The 19,035-nt window shown below is 39.8% G+C and overlaps 1 protein-coding gene across 3 annotated transcripts in view; it reads left to right on the forward strand.

The window, feature by feature from the left end:
* RUNDC3B (RUN domain containing 3B) overlaps positions 1 to 19,035 on the forward strand; it is a 97,002-nt gene that overhangs the window by 65,570 nt on the left and 12,397 nt on the right. Inside the window, exons 8-9 of one of the 3 annotated variants that reach the window (XM_004582282.2) lie at positions 3,061 to 3,218; positions 15,274 to 15,420. In XM_004582282.2, coding sequence (XP_004582339.1) covers positions 3,061 to 3,218; positions 15,274 to 15,420 — 305 coding nt within the window. The remainder of the gene's footprint in view (positions 1 to 3,060; positions 3,219 to 15,273; positions 15,421 to 19,035) is intronic. The other 2 variants (XM_058678328.1, XM_004582283.2) reach the window with 2 other exon arrangements.

A 19,035-nucleotide genomic window follows, 5' to 3' on the forward strand; every position in this document is an offset into this window, starting at 1 on the left:
GCAGAGAGAAAAAAAGAGAGGCCATGTTCTCATATTGGCTGGCAGAAATTATGGTGAATGCAGCAGCCAGGATAGTTTGCAGTTGTCTGGTTGACAGGAAGATAAGCATGGCCCGTGTCCCAGGATGGCTGCTCGGAGCTCCTGGCTGTGTGTCCCGGGAGACATGTGGATCCCCAGCAGCACAGTTGATGTCAGAGACCAGCACAGCCCACATGATGATCCTCAGGAGAATAACACTCACAGCGAAAATGAGGGTAAAGGCATTTCCTAAGAATGTAGACAACACCCAGCAAAACTAAAACAGGGTTTGTTGAGAAGATCATGCATTTGGGTCAAATTGGAAGGAAATGCTAGGAGGTCGCACAGGTGGCAGGATTTGTCCTTGGAGAGGAGGCAGAAAGGTGTGAGTATAGACAGGCATTCTGTTGACCATGAAAGTGATTCATCAAGGTGCAGAATATGTGAGTGTTTACTAACATTGGTAAGTATCCATAGATAGTTTCTATGAAGCTTTATATGTTGATACAGCATATAAAATAGTTCATTTGTAAGAAATAACTTTAATTGTTAAGATCTTATTATGGAAAAACAAAAAATTATGTTTTAAAGACTTGATTTGAAAGGCAGTGGAATTGGCAACTCCTAGGTCCAGCACGATGGCTCAGTGGCTGAACCCTCACCTTGCAGGCACTAGCATTCCATATGGATCTGTGTTCTGGATGTTGCATGTCCCTTCCAGCTCCCTGCTTGTGAAAGAGCAGTAGAGGACTGCACAAAGTCTTGGGACTCTACCACTCATGTGGGAGACAGGAAGGAGCTCCAGGCTCCTAGCTCCTGGATTCAGATCAGGTCATCTCTGGCTGTTTTGGCCATTTGAGGAGTGAACCAACAGGTGGAAGATGTTTCTCACTATCTCCCCTTTTCTCTGTAAATATGATCTGCCTTTCTAATAAATTTTTTAAGAAATAGAAGAATAGACAACTTCTATTGGCCAGTTTACTTCCTAAAGCCCCTGCAGCCAAAGCAGAGCCAGACCAAAACCAGGAGTAGGAACTCAGTTAAGGTTTTTCTGTCCCATGGGTGGCAGAGACCGAATTACTAGAGCCATCCTAGGGTGTGGGTTACCAAGATGGTGGCCTCACAGTGGGGCAGGGTCTGGAATGGAGACCCTCAAGACACTCCACTGTGAGGCACAGTGTTTCAAACCGTTTCTTATCACTATGCTGAATGCCTGTCCCATCAAAACAAACATTTGAAAATTGTCAGGAGTAACAACAGATCCCCACATCAAATAGTGCATTAGCTACTATTAAAATATATTACAAAACTAAAATAGCTGAAATGGTGTTAATGACACATGAATACAATAACATAATGGTATAGAAAAGTACTTCAAGAAAAAAATTCTAACATCCTCAAAGATATTTGAAAGCACATTGCAACTATAAAGAATAAGCTACCTTTGGAAGGAAACAAGCACAAAACAGGGAAGAGCTACTAAAAATTCAAACCATGCTTTTCTGAATTCATTAATTCAGTATCAGGGTCTAGAGAATAAATTCAGGGTGTTTCAGAAAGAAGAGCAGAAGACATAGAGTAGATGAGCGAAAGGATGCGAGGCTGGCTCAAGTCCCGAGGTGTCCACGGAATCTGAATGCTCCCAGTTGGGTACTCCTACTGTTCTGACCTGTTAGATGATGAGACATCTGACAGGTGCAGTCAGCTGCCTGAGCCCACGAAACTGATACATGTAGACGTAGAATATGACTAGGTAGTGCCCAAGCCTGCAGGTCTACTGAAAACATCATCCTGCCTCCTCAAATAGGTGATCAGCAAGTTCCTAATTGGTGATTCTGTAATGAGGTCTGTGGTTTGAGGCAAATAGACATACATTTATCACTGTTGTTGGGGAGCTTAGAAATTGCTGTATTTTGAGTTAAGTTTCAAGCAAATTGCATTAAGTTTCAAGCAAATTTTCTTAATTTAAGGAAGAAATTCAAATTAAGGAGATTAAATGTGAAGTTTTTATTATTATTATTATTAATTACATTGCATTATGTGACACAGTTTTACAGTTACTGGGATTTCCCCTTACCCCTCCCTAAACCCTCCCCCCATGGTGGATTCCTCCACCTTGTTGCATTACCACAGTTCAAGTTCACATGAGATTCTTTCATTGCAAGCATATACCAAGCATAGAGTCCAGCATCTTATTGTCCAGATAAGTTCAACAGCTTATCTGAAAGTAGAGCCAGCAGAGTATCATCCCGATTAAAAGCCCCAACATAACATCAGCAACAATTTATAACGTTATGTAATTAATTGACATAGTATTGAGTAACCAACATTTTGAAAAAAAAAATGCAAGTTCTTTAATACATCCTGCGACTCCTTCATTGACATTTCAATTTTAGTTTATATACAACCGGGTTCTATACACCTTAAAATGGCTATAGATTGCTATTCAGCTGTCTCGTGTCTATTTTCATTATAGTATTTAGCATTTTATAGCGTTGAAGCATAATTTTGCTGAACCTGGCTTTTTTTTTCGGGTAGTCTAGACTGGCTTATAACTCTAACAGGACATTTGTCAACAGTTTAGGTGCAGAACAGTTTTAGGAGGGGTGTGCAGAGAAATCCTCAGTACCCTAGTGAGGAGTAACTAATCCTAGTGTCCCACCTAGTAAGGTATAAGTGAATCCACGCTGGCCGTTTCCTGTCTAATTCATAGGTTTCTTTGTTCTCTATCTATTCTTGAGTTTTTGTTTGTTTGTGTGTGTGTTTGTTTTGAGGGGTTTCCGGAGCGATCCTGATGGTCATTGCCAGAGAGGGTGGGGACCCAAAGTAGGAACCAAGCGAGGACCTGAGAAAGCTCCTCTCCCTAGTCCCTAAGGAAGTTTACTGTTCTTCTGTTTCTGCGGACAGCTCAGGGCTCCTGGTTGTTGTTCTGACTTATTATTATTAATAATAGTAGTAATAATAAGCTACTTAGTCTTTGTCTTCATGGTGTAGCTGTTAGAATTTTGCATTTGCTGTATCTTGGTGATGCTCTATTTCCAGGGTTATCTTGAAGAACTTTTAAGACTTCGGGAGAACCAGCTGTCTGAATCTGTCTCGCAGAATAAAATACTACTTCAGCGGATTGAAGATTCTGATCTGGCCCATAAATTAGAAAAAGAACAGTTAGAATATATAATTGTGGAACTTCAAGATCAGCTGTAAGTGAGATTTTTTTTAGAAAATTTTTGACAGTATGCAAACATTGAGACAAATGTATTTGAACATAATCAACATCTAAGAAATTTGATCGCATGCTGTTGAATTTTATTTTAGTTACATTTTTAAGTTTGCTTTTATTTTTGTTATTATATAAGTAGTTTGTGTTCATTGCAGAAGCACTAGAATGTGTAAGAAGAAAACAAAAATCACCTTCAGTTGTGCTACCCAGAGTTAATGCTTAGAACTTGATGAAAATTCTTCCAAATGCATATGCATAATTTTTATAGTATTGAAGTGTTTAGCTACTAATTGATTACAAAAAGATGGTACATTAAAACAGTGGTACTCAAAATACCATGCTTGTGTGTAACCTACCCAGAATGTGCACAGTTGAGTGTAGCTGGCTCTTTTCTGTAGCATGGTTTTAATGGACTAAGATAACTGTAGTATGTTGAGCCGCCTTTTGGTACAAGCTCCTAGGACTGTCTATTCAAAGCATTTGTACTACTCATATCATTATGTCAGACTTGCTTTTATCAACTGATTGCTTATGGTGAAAATCTTCACATGTCAAAATTTGGTTAGTTATAAGGTTGCGTTTTGATTTTTTTGAGATATTCTCAAGCTGTAGGTAAAGTTCCAGGGATAGTGCAGTGTTCCGTGTGTGGCTTGCCTGTGTTGACCAGTGTTCAGTGCTGTGCTGTTACCTCTCTCCCTTCACTCTATGCAATATGTTTGATCTTCAGCCTGAAAAGTGGCACACACCAAACCTCTTCATGCCTTCATGCCTCAGTGTAGTTTTCACAGCTCAGTGATCAAATCAGTGCCATTCTTCAGTCTTCCCTTTAATTCACATTGCTGCTTCGCTGCTTTTCCAAATAATGTTACAGCATCCTTAAACCTTTGTGTAGGATTAGCATCTTACAACCTTTGTTTCTCTGTCTGTAAACTGAATCCTAGTTGTAATGAGTCATGACAAGTCATGATGAGTATTGGGCATTATAAGGAAAGTGTAATTGGAGAAAAGAAGGAGTTCAAAGAGCGTTTATCCATTCCCTTGTGTTGGTTTACTGAAGCCTAAAATTACCTCAGGAAATTCACTCAGAAAAGTAGAAAATTAAAAATGTTTTTTTTTTACCCTATTCCAAAGTGTTGAAATCTGTACCTGATATATTTTCTCTAAGGTTTTAAAAAAATTATTTTTCTTCTGGGAAGTGGAGAGAGAGAGAGACCCAGAGGGCTGCCACAGCCCGCTTTTTCTCCACATGCCTTGCAGGGCCAGGGGCTCGTTAGGCTGAAGGAGGCAACCAGAAACTTGGCCCAGTTTTCCCTTGTGGGTGGCAGGGACTCAGTCCTGGGGGCCATCACCTTCGCCTGCCCAGGGTACACGTTAGCAGGAAAATGGTTTGAAGTTCCAGGTCCATCCCCTGGCTTGCACCATGGGGGAGCATGGCCTAGTGCGTTGGGTTAGTCAAGGCTTACAAAATAGTCATTTCCTGTTGTTACTGCTGAAAATTAAAAATGTGCACTTTCCATCATTGGTTAGTAAGGGTTTCTGCAGATAGCCTTGAAATAATTCTTATGCAATATTATCAGTTTTTAAAGTGGGAGGCTGATGCACAACTTCTTAATGGTTATCAGTGAGATAAAGATTTTTGTCTTTCGTCTTTCTGTATCTTCCTTTGGAGAATAATTATGAACTTGTCATATGTGTTCTCTCCTACAGTAGGAGTTAGCTCATGTAAAATTCATAAATTCAGGGATGGTTCTCCCCCACTCCCTACCCCCCAGGATTCTGAATCTTAGTTTAACACAAGATACTACTAGCCACAAGTAGAAAGCAGTCTCTCTCCCACTGTGCATGAAACCCATGTGCTGGATTCCCCAGGTTCTGGTCAGCTTAGTCTTGGAAGTGACCCTTCCCTTTAAGGCAGGCCTCAGACCTAGTATCCTTAGCCCTTCCTGGCCCTCTTCTGTTAAAGCCTCTTACTTCATTATTGCTAAGAGTCTGCATTTATTGTAGAATTTCTTTACTATAGAAGCACTTAAAGCATCTTTATTATTATTAGAATCATTATTGCTTCTGTTGATGTATGGTTAAAAAGTTGAAGAGATTTTGAGCCGTGAGCTGCTAACCCTAGTGTACTAGTGAGGCCGGCTGTCGGCTATGTGATCGTGTTCTCCTTGTTGCTGCATCACAACGTAAATGCCTTCATTGATGGTGCTGCCGTCACCCACATTTGCTTTTCTTTGGATGCTCACACTATCCCGTTTTCTCATGCTGGTTTCTCTGTCCTTCTGACATGACCTGTTGATCTTTGGTAACGTCCTTGCTTGCCAGCAGAAGATACCCTAAGCTCATGTTGTGTGTTTCTCTGTGGCACTAGTTACTTCTCTGAGGAGCTAGGCTTAAATATTCCATTTAAATTGGGATATGCATGAGGGGGCTTGTATCACGGTTTGGCTAAGCTTCTACCTGCTGCATGCCGTATAGGCACCAGTTTGTGTCCCGGCTGTCTGTTATGTTCTGGGAGAGCAGTGGAGGTTGGCTCAGATCCTTGGGCCCCTGAACCCCCAGGAGAAACCCGAAAACAGTTCCTGGCTCTGGCTTCAGATAAACTCAGCTCTGGCTGCCACAGCCATTTGGGGATGGAAGATCCCTCGGTTTCCTCTTCTCTCTGTAACTCTGCCTTTCAAATAAAAAATATATATCTTTTAAAAATTGTTTAAATGGCGCCATCGTGGTGACAAAAACAAAAGAAGTACTTAATGTTTCTGTATCTTTGATATTTCAATAAGTTTTTTTTTTAATAAAAAGAGTATACTTCCAAGGATCATTTCTATAGTTCATTAAATTGAGGTGGGGATTGTTGAGTCATCTGCTTTGTTTTGCTTTGGTTTTTTTCCTGTAAATTATTTATTAATGTCTTATTTTCTTAAAGAATAGTGTTGAGTGAGTTCTAATTTATAAACAGGTTTGAGAACCACTGCTGCTTTGAGAGACTTGGCTAAATTAGGGTTTAACATTTTGAGTAAGGTGACTATTTTACACATGCAGGCATTTGGACCAGTGATCAAGGTGCCTGAGTTGGATGACTGGCTTCAGCCTCTGGCTGCAGCTTTCTGTCCCTGTGTACGTTCTCTGAGTGGCTGAAGGCTGTTGTGGGTGGGTTCCTGCCACCCATGTGGGAGGCTTGGTCTGAGTTCTAGGCTCTTGACTCTGGCCCAGCCTAGTTCTCACTGCAGTGAGACATGTGGGAAGTGAGCTGGTGGATCAGAACCAGCTCTCTCTGTCTCTCGAATGAATCAGAAATCTAAAAGAGTATTTCATCGGTAAATAATTTATAATTTGAGGATGCCTGACATTTTTCAAAATGTTTTATTTGAAGGTTCTAGAAAGTGAAGCCGTCTCCTGTGACTGTGTGTCTAATACTAACAAAAAAAAAAAAAAAAAAAAGAAACACAGTAATAAAGAACTTGTTCATAGACATGATGTTAGGATATATACAGGTCATCAAGATATTTTCCAGTGCTATGTAATTTTGGTTTTAAATTGCTTTTGCAACTTCTGTGACATCCTTTCATTTGTTGAAGAAGTATTTACTGAGATCATATGGTGAGTTCGGCCCAGTTCTTGGTGCTTATTTATGACAAGATTGAATAAAGCAATGTCCCCATCCTTGCTCAAGCAGAGACCAATACTGAATACTTAGGGTGTGGGACATAGTCTTTATTCCTCTTGAATCTGATAAAAGTCAAGATTTTTTATTTTGTTTTTAAGGAAAAATGAAATAAGCAAGTGGCTTAATCTGTATTTACTGAGAAATACGATTTTGAAAATAGAGTAGGTAGAATTTTGCAGAATACCAACAGGTAAGGATCGAGTGGAAGAAAAAGATCTGATGAAAGAGGGAAACGGGACAGCTGGGGTCGTGGTGTTGTTGTTGTTATTTTCTTTTTAAAGATTTATTTTATTCTTATTGGAAAGGCAGATTTACAGAGAGGAGAGACCGAGAGAAAGATCTCCATCCATTGGTTCACTTCCAAAGTGGCCACAATGTCCAGAGTTGAGCTGACCTGAAATCAGGAGCCAGGAGCCTCTTCCAGCTCTCCCGCATGGGTGCAGGGTTCCAAGGCTTTGGCTGTCCTCGACTGTTTTCCCAGGCCACAAGTAGGAAACTTGATAGGAAGTGGAGCAGCCAGGACCCAAACTGACGCTGATATTGGATCCTGATGTGTGCAAGGCGAGAGTTTAGCCATTGTGCTTTTGCGCCGAGCCCATGGAGTTGTGTTATTAAGCAAAAGAAAAATTTGTGTATATTTATATTCATGTAAGGAGTATAAAAAAAGTAACTGGCCAGGTTCTACCAACATGGCAGGTTGTATCATTGATCTTTATTGAGACTTGAATTCTGACGTGTTTTAAATATTTCCCTCAGTTACTCTGATGTGCAGTGTGTGTGTAGATCTGCACTACAAGTTTGCTTGTCGTGAATTCTTGCAAATTTAATTTTTTCTTAAACATCAAGGGCTCCCAAGATAGTTTTGCTGTTTTGGATAAAAATGATGCATTTCCAGTATTTGAAATAGAAATGTGTGTTTTCCTTGCATATTTATTGTTATTTTAAAGATTTATTTATCTTCATTGGAAAGGTAGATTTGTACAGAGAAAAGGACACAGAGAAAGATCCTCCATCCACTGATTTACTCCCCAGGCCACAATGGCTGGAGCTGAGCTCCTCCGAAGCCAGGAGCCAGGAGCCTTCTCTGGGTCTCCCGCATGGGTGCAGGGTCCCAAGAGAACTAGGCCGTAAGCAGGGAGCCGGATCTGTAGTGAAGCATCCAGAAAGCAAATGGGCCCGTATGGGATGCTGGCGCCGCAGGCAGAGGATTAGTGCGTTATTCAGCCTTTATTATTTACATATTTATTAGATTTATTATGTATTATATTATTTTAAAATGTATTAATGAGGAGCCAGTGTAGTGGCGTAGGTGACTAATCATGTTTGTGGTGCCAGCATCCTCCACTTCTGAGCTAATTCTCTGCTTCTGTGCTGGGAAATCAGTGGAGCATGGCCCATGTCCTTGGATCCCTGCCCGCTTTTGGGAGAACTAGAGGAAGTAGCTGGCTCCTGGTTTCAGGTAGGCCCTGCTCCAGCCATTGTGGCAATTTGGGAAGTGAACCAGTATATGGAAGATGTCTCTCTCTCTCTGTCCTTCTTTCTCTGTAGTTTTACTTTCAAATAAAAATACATAAATCTTTTTTTTTAAATCCTAAAAATCCCACAGAATGTTCCACATGACTAGAGAGTATTAAATAGTTAATTCTTGATACCTCATTATTCCCGTGACAGATTCTCAGAAATTGAATGTTAGCAAATTAATGGACCTCTTACTCATAGAATAATATTTAAAAGAGAGGCCTTGAAAGCCCCGGGATCCCATATGGGCGCTGGTTCTAATCCCGGCAGCTCTACTTCCCATCCAGCTCCCTGCTTGTGGCCTGGGAAGGCAGTTGAGGACGGCCCAATGCATTGGGTCCCTGCACCCGCGTGGGAGACCCGGAGGAGGTTCCAGGTTCCCGGCTTCAGATCAGGGCGCATCGGCCCGTTGCAGCTCACTTGGGGAGTGAATCATCGGATGGAAGATCTTCCTCTCTGTCTCTTCTCCTCTGTGTATATCTGGCTGTAATAAAATGAATAAATCTTTAAAAAAAAAAAAAGAAAAAAAGAAAAGTGATGAGAAGCTGATTTACTACTGAAAAGATAAAGGATTCACAAGGAAAAGTTACTTATAATCAACCCAGCATCTTGTTGTTTTATATTGCATTGCGTTTTAAACTTACTAAAGATTAGATAACAATAATTGTCTGGCCTTTTGACTAAGATCAGGTGTTACAAGAATCTAATTATGGTAGTTAGGGATGAAGCTTTTGCGACGTGATCGGGATTGGATAAGGTCGTGGCACTGCAACCCATATGACTGAATGCTGGTGTTTTTATAAGAGGAAGGAAAGGAACCAAAGAGACTCACGTACCGGCGCGCTCCCTGTCTCGTTGCTGCGTGATGCCCTATGACTGCCCGCAGGAAAATCATCAGCAAATAAGAACACCTTACTTTGTACCAGAAGAGTAAGCCAATAAGATCTTTGTTTTTAATAAGCTACTAAGCCTCAAATATTTCCTTATAATAATGGAAAACAGGCTAACACAGGTAGGTACCCTAGAATAATTGGCTTCTTGCGCCAAGAATGGCTTGCTTAGAATACTGAGATATGTTTCGTGATAAACATAAAACAGCTCTTTGAGCTGTAATTGAGAACTCTGCAGGAGTGATGTCATCCTGTCTTTTCATTAGTGGGATTTTATATTTCTAAATCCCTAATAATTTTTAATCTACATGTGGTCAGCCAGTTGAAGCTGCATTCAAAGAATGAATGAAATAGTCATTTGATAAGTTAATGCTGATAATAATACTGATAATTTTAACATATATTTCAGTGTGGTCACATGTTGAAAACGAGGCTTTAGTTTCACGTGATGTATTTTTTGCCTGACAAGTGAAAGAACTTTGTGCAAACACAAGACAAGAATCCCTTGAGGATACAGAAGGGAGTTACTGAGCAAAGTAGAATGTGAGAGAACTTGCATCATGCTTTCTGTGCTGCTTTTTTTTTAAGATTTATTTATTTCTATGACAAAGTCAGATGTACAGAGAGGAGGAGAGACAGAGAGGAAGATCTTCCATCCAATGATTCACTCCCCAAGTGACCGCAACGGCCAGAGCTGCGCCAATCCGAAGCCAGGAACCAGGAGCCTCTTCCGAGTCTCCCATGCGGGTGCAGGGTCCCAAGGCTCTGGGCCGTCCTCGACTGCTTTCCCAGGCCACAAGCAGGGAGCTGGATGGGAAGTGGAGCTGCCGGGACTAGAACCAGAGCCCATATGGGATCCCGGGGCATTCAAGGCGAGGACTTTATCCGCTAGGTCATGCCGCCGGGCCCACTGTGCTGCCTTTTAAAAGCTGTAGATGATTGCTTGCTCACATATTCCAGTGCATTTTCCAATGCAAATGTAACACATTGACTTGGTATCAATTGTGAATATATTTCTCCAGTTTTGTGAAAATATATGTAAAATATTTTATGTATTTCGGATTAAAACATTTAAATTTGTCATGAGTATTGAAAACATGAAAGCACCGTGATTTTCATGTTTTTATAGTTTTATAAAATGAGAGGGTTGGCACCCCTACTTCACAGATCCTAAGATTTAGAACTCAAAAGCTGTCATGGCTCCATCAGGTCCGACTCCATAGCCTTCCTTATGGGATCTTGTGTGGGAAGTAGACCAAGAATCCAGATCATGGGTGAACCAGGGTACTTCTTGTATGATTCTCAAAATCACAAACATTTTTTTTAAATGCTATTTACTTGAAAGACGTCTACCATCTCTAGCCATTCCTTAAATGCCCACAACAGCCAAGACTTGGGGCCCATATTATGACTATTGAGCCATTGGGCCAGGCCGAACCCATATGCTTGGAATTCCATCCTGTTTCCCGTGTGGTTGTCAAAAATCCTGTACTTGGGCCCAGTGCAGTAGCCTAGTGGCTAAAGTCCTCGCCTTGCAAGCGCTGGGATCCCACATAGGCGCTGGCTCTAATGCCGTAGGCCCCACTTCCCATCCAGCTCCCTCCTTGTAGCCTGAGAAGGCAGTCAAGGATGGCCCAAGACCTTGGGACCCTGCACCTGTGTGGGAGACCTGGAAGAGTCTCCTGGCTCCTGGTTTCAGGTTGGCTCAGCTCTGGCCGTTGTTGCCACTTGAGGAGTGAATCAGTGGATAGAAGATCTTCTTCTCTCTGTCTCTCACCTCCTCTCTGTATATCTGACTTTCTAATAAAAATAAATAAATCTTAAAAAAAAAATAGAAATCCAGTACTTGAGCTATCACCAGTTGCTTGCTAGTGTGTACATTAGCAGGAAGCTAGGATGAGTAACACAGTGAGGGCTTGAACCCAGGCCCTGTAATAAGGGATGTGAGGATCCCAGGCTCTACCTTCACTGCAGACCAAATTCCCATTCTCCACAAGTACTTTTAAGGAACTCCCAATATTTATCCTATAGAGAATAAATATGAAACAAAGCTACTGCTTACAAGTAGCTTATAATCAAAGTGGAAGAATGAGAAGACAATTTAGTAAAATAACTGGTTATTAAACTCTGTTCACCTTATAATGAAGCAATGTAAGTTTATCATTGTGAGCAGAAGTAGTCTACAGATTGGGGAGGTAGAAAATGAAATGACTCTTAGAGCGTGGATGAAGTCATAGGAGTATACTTAATGCTGAGGAGACAAAAATCAAGAAGATTATTGATGTTTTCAGTATATAAGTAGCCTTGAAGTTTTGTTTCTTGAAAGACTTAGAAGTCCCATTTGCTAATTCTATCCCCAGATGTTCAAAACAACTGACAGTTGGTCAGGAGTAGATTAGGTCAGAGCCTGGAGCCAGGAGCATCGGCCAGGCCTCCCATGTAGGTGGCAGAAGTCCAGTCACTTGACCCGTCACCACTCCTACATGTTCTCATTGGTGGGAACCTAGTGTCAGGAAATAGAGTTTGGAATTGAACCCAGGCACTCCGCAATGAAATATGAACAACTTAACTACTAGGCTAAACACACTCCCTTGAGGTTTTTTAATATTGTTCCCTGGTAGGGTAGACATGAAACTCACTTTCTCAGTAACAATGTTATAACATGGAAAATGTTGCAAGTCATTTCATGAACTTGATGGGGTTATATCTAGCTTTAAGTCTTTGTAAGAGAACTTTGATGGCTTTCGGTCATTGCATTCATTAAGATTGAATTCTATGTTGGTGGTGGCTAAATTCTTGAGAATCTCAAGGGAAATTAGCTACCTAGAAATTTAGAGGTAGATAGCACAGGAAAGTGAATTTAACTTAGCTATTATAAATTCACTATTTGCATCTTTCTCAGTAAATCGAATAGTTTTCCTTTGATATATCTTCTGGAGTCTCATACCTTAATTAGATAATACTACATTGACTAAATCATAGAAAACTGACTAGTAGAATTTATTTTATCTAGAACATCTTTACTTGACTAATTTCAGCATTAAGCCTTTTTCTACATTAGTTTTACTAAAGCTAATCCCATATATTGTAACTTTGCCACCAGTGTTGCACAATTGAGCAATGTCAGTTACTGAGTAAGGTAGTTATATTTTAAGCCTTGGGCAAATAAGAAAAAGACTGTCATTTTTTGTATTGACATCCATTAAATCACCTTTTCATGGGTCTTGATATGACTGGGATATTTTGCTTGTTCTAAGGTAAATGACATGATTCTTTTGTCATAAGCAAACACAGCCAACTCTCTAGCACAAGTAGAATTCATTAGAAAGATAGAAAGTGACTCACAGAATGGCTAGAAAGAGCAGAGAGGAGTGAGCCTGGGGAGCTAATGGAGCTGCTGCAGGGCTGGGGACCAGAAGAAAATGCAGGAAGGTCTCTGATGATCCATTCTGGTCAGTGAGTCAATGATATTGCTTATGTGCTGCTTGAAGTAGATTCTAGTCAAGATGCAGAATACAGGAAGGAATTCTTTAATCTCTTTAAAAATATTGTTTACATAGTTGAGAGGGATGCATTCCCATGTGAGTCATGGGTGGGATTAGGTAGGAGAGTGGAAGTATGGAGAAAGGTGGGTGGGGACAAATGTTTCCATTTTTTCTCCTGTGTCCTCAGTGACCAGTAGGAGAGGGACCACACCTTGCTTGTCAAACTGCTTCAGCACCTGAGGATGGAGTCATTCGATGATGCCTTAAAGAGCCCGATATGGGGGAAGGATGTTCCAGGGTGTTATTGGGGAGGTTTTGGTAGTTCTGAAACATTGTCGTTTTCATTGCACCAGAGTTGAGAAAATCTTCCTGAGGTCTATTGGCTAGCCAAGTCCACCTCAATGCATCCACAGGTCCAGGAACACGTTGCAAAGCTTGGCCAGAAGAATGGTCCAACCTGTTCTGCTTCGCATCCTCTGACAGGCACTCAGTGTCCTCTGCTGGCCTAGATGAGCTGGCTGTCACGTCCCCTGTGTGCATCTGGGCATGCTGTCTACAGGGAAGGTTTTTAACCTACCTCAGTCCACTGGCCTACCCCCTAGAATACAGGAATGGAGATAGAAGGTACCCCCACACAGATTTCCAAGAGACTTGTTCTTCCTAGGGATAGAGCAAATTCAGGATTTTATTGTCTTCACATCCCTCACAAAAGATGAAAACAGATGTGTGTGAGTGAAACCACACCTATACATATACTGAAATCTGTGTAGGTTTAGAAGGCCAGGGAGATGCCTACAGAAGACAGTTGTATTTGAAGTTTGTAAGCATAAACATCTAAAGACACTGCCTTAATTTATCATTGGTCAAAAATACCCCTCAGGAAGCTGTTGTCTAAAAACCTCCTGAAATTTCAGCTCTTTTTTTTTTTCCATTGATGAGGTGTGAAGTTCTTCACTTTTCCAAAAAAATTTTCTAAATTGGAGATTGTTTCATGACTTCCCATTAGCTGTGTCCTACTCATGTCATTTTCTTACATTTGCATTTCCGCTTGATAGCTTTTCTCATGTTCTTCTCTCAGTATCTCCTGCGAGCCAGTTATGACTCAGTTCCAAAGGTGCTTTTTCTGGTGATACCTGTTTGAGACCTAAAAGAGAGGGGCTGTGCCAGACTAAGAAGATGGAAAGTCATGGTGCTTTAGATCCTGTGGCCTCTCATTTCTGGTTCTATTTTACATGATTTATCCTTCAATACAAAACCATTTTCTAATCACTCTAACAAAAAACGTATTGTTTGCATTTAAAACTATGTTAAAGTACTTTAGAAATTTCATTTGTTTTCCAATGAAATGAAACTAAGGCATACTGGTCTGAGGCAAAGTCAGATAATGTTTCTTTGTGGATAAATAGTTTATATGGACGTGGGTAGCCTGTGTGTAGCCTGCTGGAGTCCTGTCAGTATGGTTTTCCATTAGATTCATGGCCAATAATGAGAGGTGGTGTGCAGGCTAACTTTCTTTAGTGCAGGATTATGCTGCCAACACCTCACTTACTCCTCTCTCTTGCCACCCACAACAGGACTATTATCTGTGGAAGTTAGTGGTGGGCACACTTTACTTCCTTGCTTCTGAGTTGATGGCTTAGAACCTTGATACTCTAAAGTCATGGACTGCTGTCTGAAGATGCAGGGTGCTTAGATGATTATTAAAGCCTAATAGAGGTAAAGCTTTTGCTTTTAAATGATCTTTAACCATCAGTATAAATGTTGATTTGTCTTGTGACAATGATCATTTTGGCTTGTGAATTTGAAATTATGGCAAAGCTAATTGCTTGGCAAGCTGTTATTAACAAGTCACAATTCTACAAGATAGTTCACAAATGTGAGTTGTTGTAATGGTTTCATTATTGTAGTTGAAGCATTCCCAGTGGATGACATCCAGTGCAGTTATCACTGCGTTATTATTCACTTTCATGAAGACTTACTGGTAGTCACTTTTGTCAGAAACACTTCGGGGAAGCTCATGGAGTTTAAAATTTTTATTCTTATGCCTCTGCTTTATTTGCTTTTTGTTTATTGAGTTCGTTAGTTTATAAAAGTATTTATAAAAGATTGTTTTTACGTTTTGAAGCTAGAAAAATCACACATATGGGATCTTTACATTTTCACTGACATCTGATAACCTGTATCTTTATGATATTGCTGCTGTTTTGCAGTTACATGCAATGTGCTACATGGGTCTTTCCTTAGTAACCTCTATGGGAAAGATGGAGAGTCATGATTTATTGTAGCTGTAGAGAAAGCATGGCCAGCACATACCGAGGGGACGAAACAGCCCTGGTCGCAGCTGGCCCTGTTGTGTTCACAGTCGTTTGACATTCCGTTTTCAGAGGTACATTGTGGGGGCATAAAGTGATGCCGATAGGTTCCTCTGCCATTGTAGAGCAGTGAAGACGGAAGCACTCACCATCTTAATGTTCACAGGACTGTGCTAAAGAATAATGATTTAAGATCAAGACGAGAGTTAACTGCCCACCTCACCAACCAGTGGCCTTCCCCAGGAGCTCTGGATGCCAGTGCTGTTGCCTTGGATACGTTGCTTTACCGAAAACACAATAAACAGTGGTATGAGTAAGTGTAATACTTTCTTTTTTCCAACTAATTACAGACGTAGTTGTACCAAAAACAGATGGCTGTCCATCTTGGTTTCTCATTTATTTTTTTCTGAATTTATTATTAGCTTAGATCAAACATAGTAGGATTTAGAAATGCTTTGGTGTAAGCTTAGATTAGGGATGCAGATGTGTTAATATTTTGAAGCCAAGGCATCCTGGGGAAGTAAAATTTCTGAGAAAGTCTTATCAAATATTGTACAGTTATCTACTCCTGAAGTTGAATCTTCAGCCAGTCTTTCAGTTTAAAAACTGAGCTTTTAAAAAATGTACCATTTATTTACTTAGATTTGAAAGGCAAGGAGAGAAGGGTCGGGAGGAAAGAGAAGAGAGACCTGCTATCTGCTGGTTTATTCTGCAAATGCCCACAACTGCCAGAGATGGACTAGTTGAAGCCAGGAGCCCGGAGCTCAGGACAGGTCTCCCAGATGGTCAGACACTTGAGAGTCACTTGCTGCCCCCCAGTGGTGGTGCACGGTGGAGGCAGGACTGGACTTGAATCCTGTCAGACGATGTGGGAGTCCTAACTAGCATCTTAACCATATGGCTCAACACCCACCAGTACGTTTGAATTCTAGCCATGGTGGTGTATTTGCCTCAGAATTAATTTTATATCTTGTCAGAAAACATAAAATTCCATGTCTTGAAATAATATTTACCTGGGGAATCTGAGATAGTTTTGTTCATTTTTAGTAAATCTAATTTTTTGTAGCTACAGAAAATGTAGTCTCTCCACATTAGCCACAGGTTCCTTTTCAGGTCCCTTTGTCCACATATTCAGGGTTTGCTCAAAGAGCCATTCAGGCCATTGCTTAATCTTAAGTGCTAGTGCTTACATTTGCATGTGTAACAGTGGATTTTTATTAATATTGTTATTGCAAAGTTGAGGAAGCTATAAAAATTCTCACTTTTCCTTAATAGAATCTTATTTTCAAAATTTAGTATTTGACCTTCTTTTGAATCTTAGCCACTTTTCTGTCTTAATAATTTTTCCACCCACCATCTTTATTTTTTTGTCCTTGACTAGTTATTCCCTGGTGTCCCAACATCCTGTCTCTTTCTTGTCACTTCCTTTCTTTTATCTCTCCTCTTTTCTTTTTCCCTTCTCTCTTCTCTTTTCTTTTCCCTGCCCTTCATCCTTATCTTTCTCTGTTGTTTTTTTCCTTTTAGAATCCTGATTTTTAGTTTCGGTGATGGAGCCACACATTGCTGTGTTCTTCCAATGGTACACAAATGAGTGGCCAGACATTTCGATCTTACTCTTATTTTTGTTGTTTAAAAAGACAAAATTCAAAAGAAATTTGACCATTTATTATTAAAATAGCACTAGGGACTTTAATGTTACTTCTTTATTTGGTAACAATAAGAAGCAAAATATTTGCAGAATAAAAGCTCTCCTCAGAGTTCTGGTTACATACTGTTGGATAACTTGTCTACATTGTCACCTGCTCCTGGAAAGGTTTTTTTCTTATAGTGGGAGATTTTAAATTTATTCACATTGATTTTGCTATTTGTATAATATAAACATATGATTTCCAATTTCTTGACTATTTAGACCCAGCCAGATTAGCTATGTTGTAATTTGTATCTTTCTTTCAAAGATCGGGATAATGTGTTTTAAAAGATACAGTATTACATTAACCACATAGTAAGTACCTTAACCAGCTAAGTAACCACATAGCATAATTGTTTAGTTTTGTGTGTTTAAGAAATTCTGTGTTGGTATTTTTATGTGTAATGTCTAGATTGTGTGAGCCTTAGATTATCTGTCATAATGTATTGGATTATTGCCAACCCACAGGACCAGACTCATTTGATCATTTTCATATTTTCATGGTCTTTTTAGTGTTTAAAATGTATCACTATTTCCCAGTTTTGCCTTCATTTAGACTGAGATTATTGAGATTCATTAGCTTTTCCATGTCCTTCATGATCTATTGAAGCTTTTACTTTTATTAATGAGTTTTGCTTCAGATGTGTTAGGAGTTCTTTCTATGTGCCTTTTAAATGTATTTGGAAGTAGGCATCCCCGAAACACCAAAACTGCAAAAATCTTCTGGAGCTCGTGAACTAGACAGTGATCTGATCTGTGTGTGAGGGAATTCCAAAGTATTTATGAGCAAAAGAGAATAAAAATGCTTATTTTGGTATAAAATTGTTTGAAGCCCATGTGTAGTTTTGTTATAATACACAATCTCATTAGCTTTTTGAATACCTCTTATAGATTATTCTCCATTAGGCCTTACTTGTATCCCTCTCTTAATTTCAGTATAGAAAGCATGTATTCTGACAAAGAAAATGATTATTTTGTTTCTTAAGCACATTTCTATGAAAATAGACAAGCCAAGAATAAAAAAGAATGGTACATTTTTGTGTGCATTCACCACCTCTGTGTGTAAAGTATGAACATATTTGTTTTAATTTCCTGTATGTAGATAATGCTTGTTTCCTTTAATGAGCCACTCTGTTATCCAATGACTGCCCAGACCATGTAAATTACTATTGACCTCAGCACATCTATTAGAAAATAAATAACATAGTTTCCCTTTCAATGTTCTGATCAATGAAATGTTTAGCCAGTGGATTTCCTTTTTAAAATTATTTACTTTTTTATGAGATGGAGAGAGATCGAGATCCTCTATCTGTTGGTTCACTCCCCATATGCCCAATCTGCTGGATCTGGTCCATGATAATTTGAACTTGAAACTTTTTCCTTGAGTTTCATGTGGCAGAGATGCAAACACTTGGGCGGTTGTCTGCCGTCTCCCAAGCAGAGCAGCTGGGACTCCAGAATGTGATGCAGGTGTCCGGAGCAGACATGCACACCATGATACCCAGTGCCGTCCTTTAAATTTTTTTCCAGTTGTAATCAATCTTATATAAAAAGTCATATTTGAGTAGTTTACAAAAGTTTAACTAGTTAGATGTTGAATGTATACTTTTAAATCTCAAACATCCATGAAATTTCTAGATATTTAAATTGTATTTAATGTCTAATGATGTAGATTCAACTGTAAGTTTTGGGTAGGCAGAATGCATGACTCTTGCTGTCATGGGTTATTTTGTTTCAGTAAGAACACTGATGTTTTAAAGTCTGTTCTAGACCTCTGAAGTCTACCCTTGACCTTACCCTTGACCTTGACCTTTGTTTAGGTAAAGTCATAAATGCAAGGATGTCTTGACTAGCTGTGACACATAAAGGGGTTGGAAGGTTCCAACTGTGAGACTCTCAAGGACCTTGAAGGGGTGCCTGGAAAACCTCTTTCCCATTGTCAGGGGCTGCTGTATGGACAGACCTTCCCCCTCTGCTAGTAGTCTTTGAGGTTATTGCAAATCCATAGAATTCTAAATTAAAATACAGCCTTTTAAGGAACAACTCTTAGAGATGGATAGCTTACAGCATGACCAAAAGATGCTTGTCAGATGAAGCTGTGGTCATACTGGAAAACAGGTAAGGAAGTGGATATGAAATTCATTCTTTGTCATTAGGGAATTAAAAGAAAAACGTAATTTTCTCACACCTGGTGGGTTTTTTTTAGTCATTTTCATTCAAGAAAGATACTGTAAGATACTG

This window comes from Ochotona princeps, chromosome 20, assembly GCF_030435755.1.
Source record: "Ochotona princeps isolate mOchPri1 chromosome 20, mOchPri1.hap1, whole genome shotgun sequence".
In the NCBI taxonomy this organism is placed as follows: domain Eukaryota; kingdom Metazoa; phylum Chordata; class Mammalia; order Lagomorpha; family Ochotonidae; genus Ochotona; species Ochotona princeps.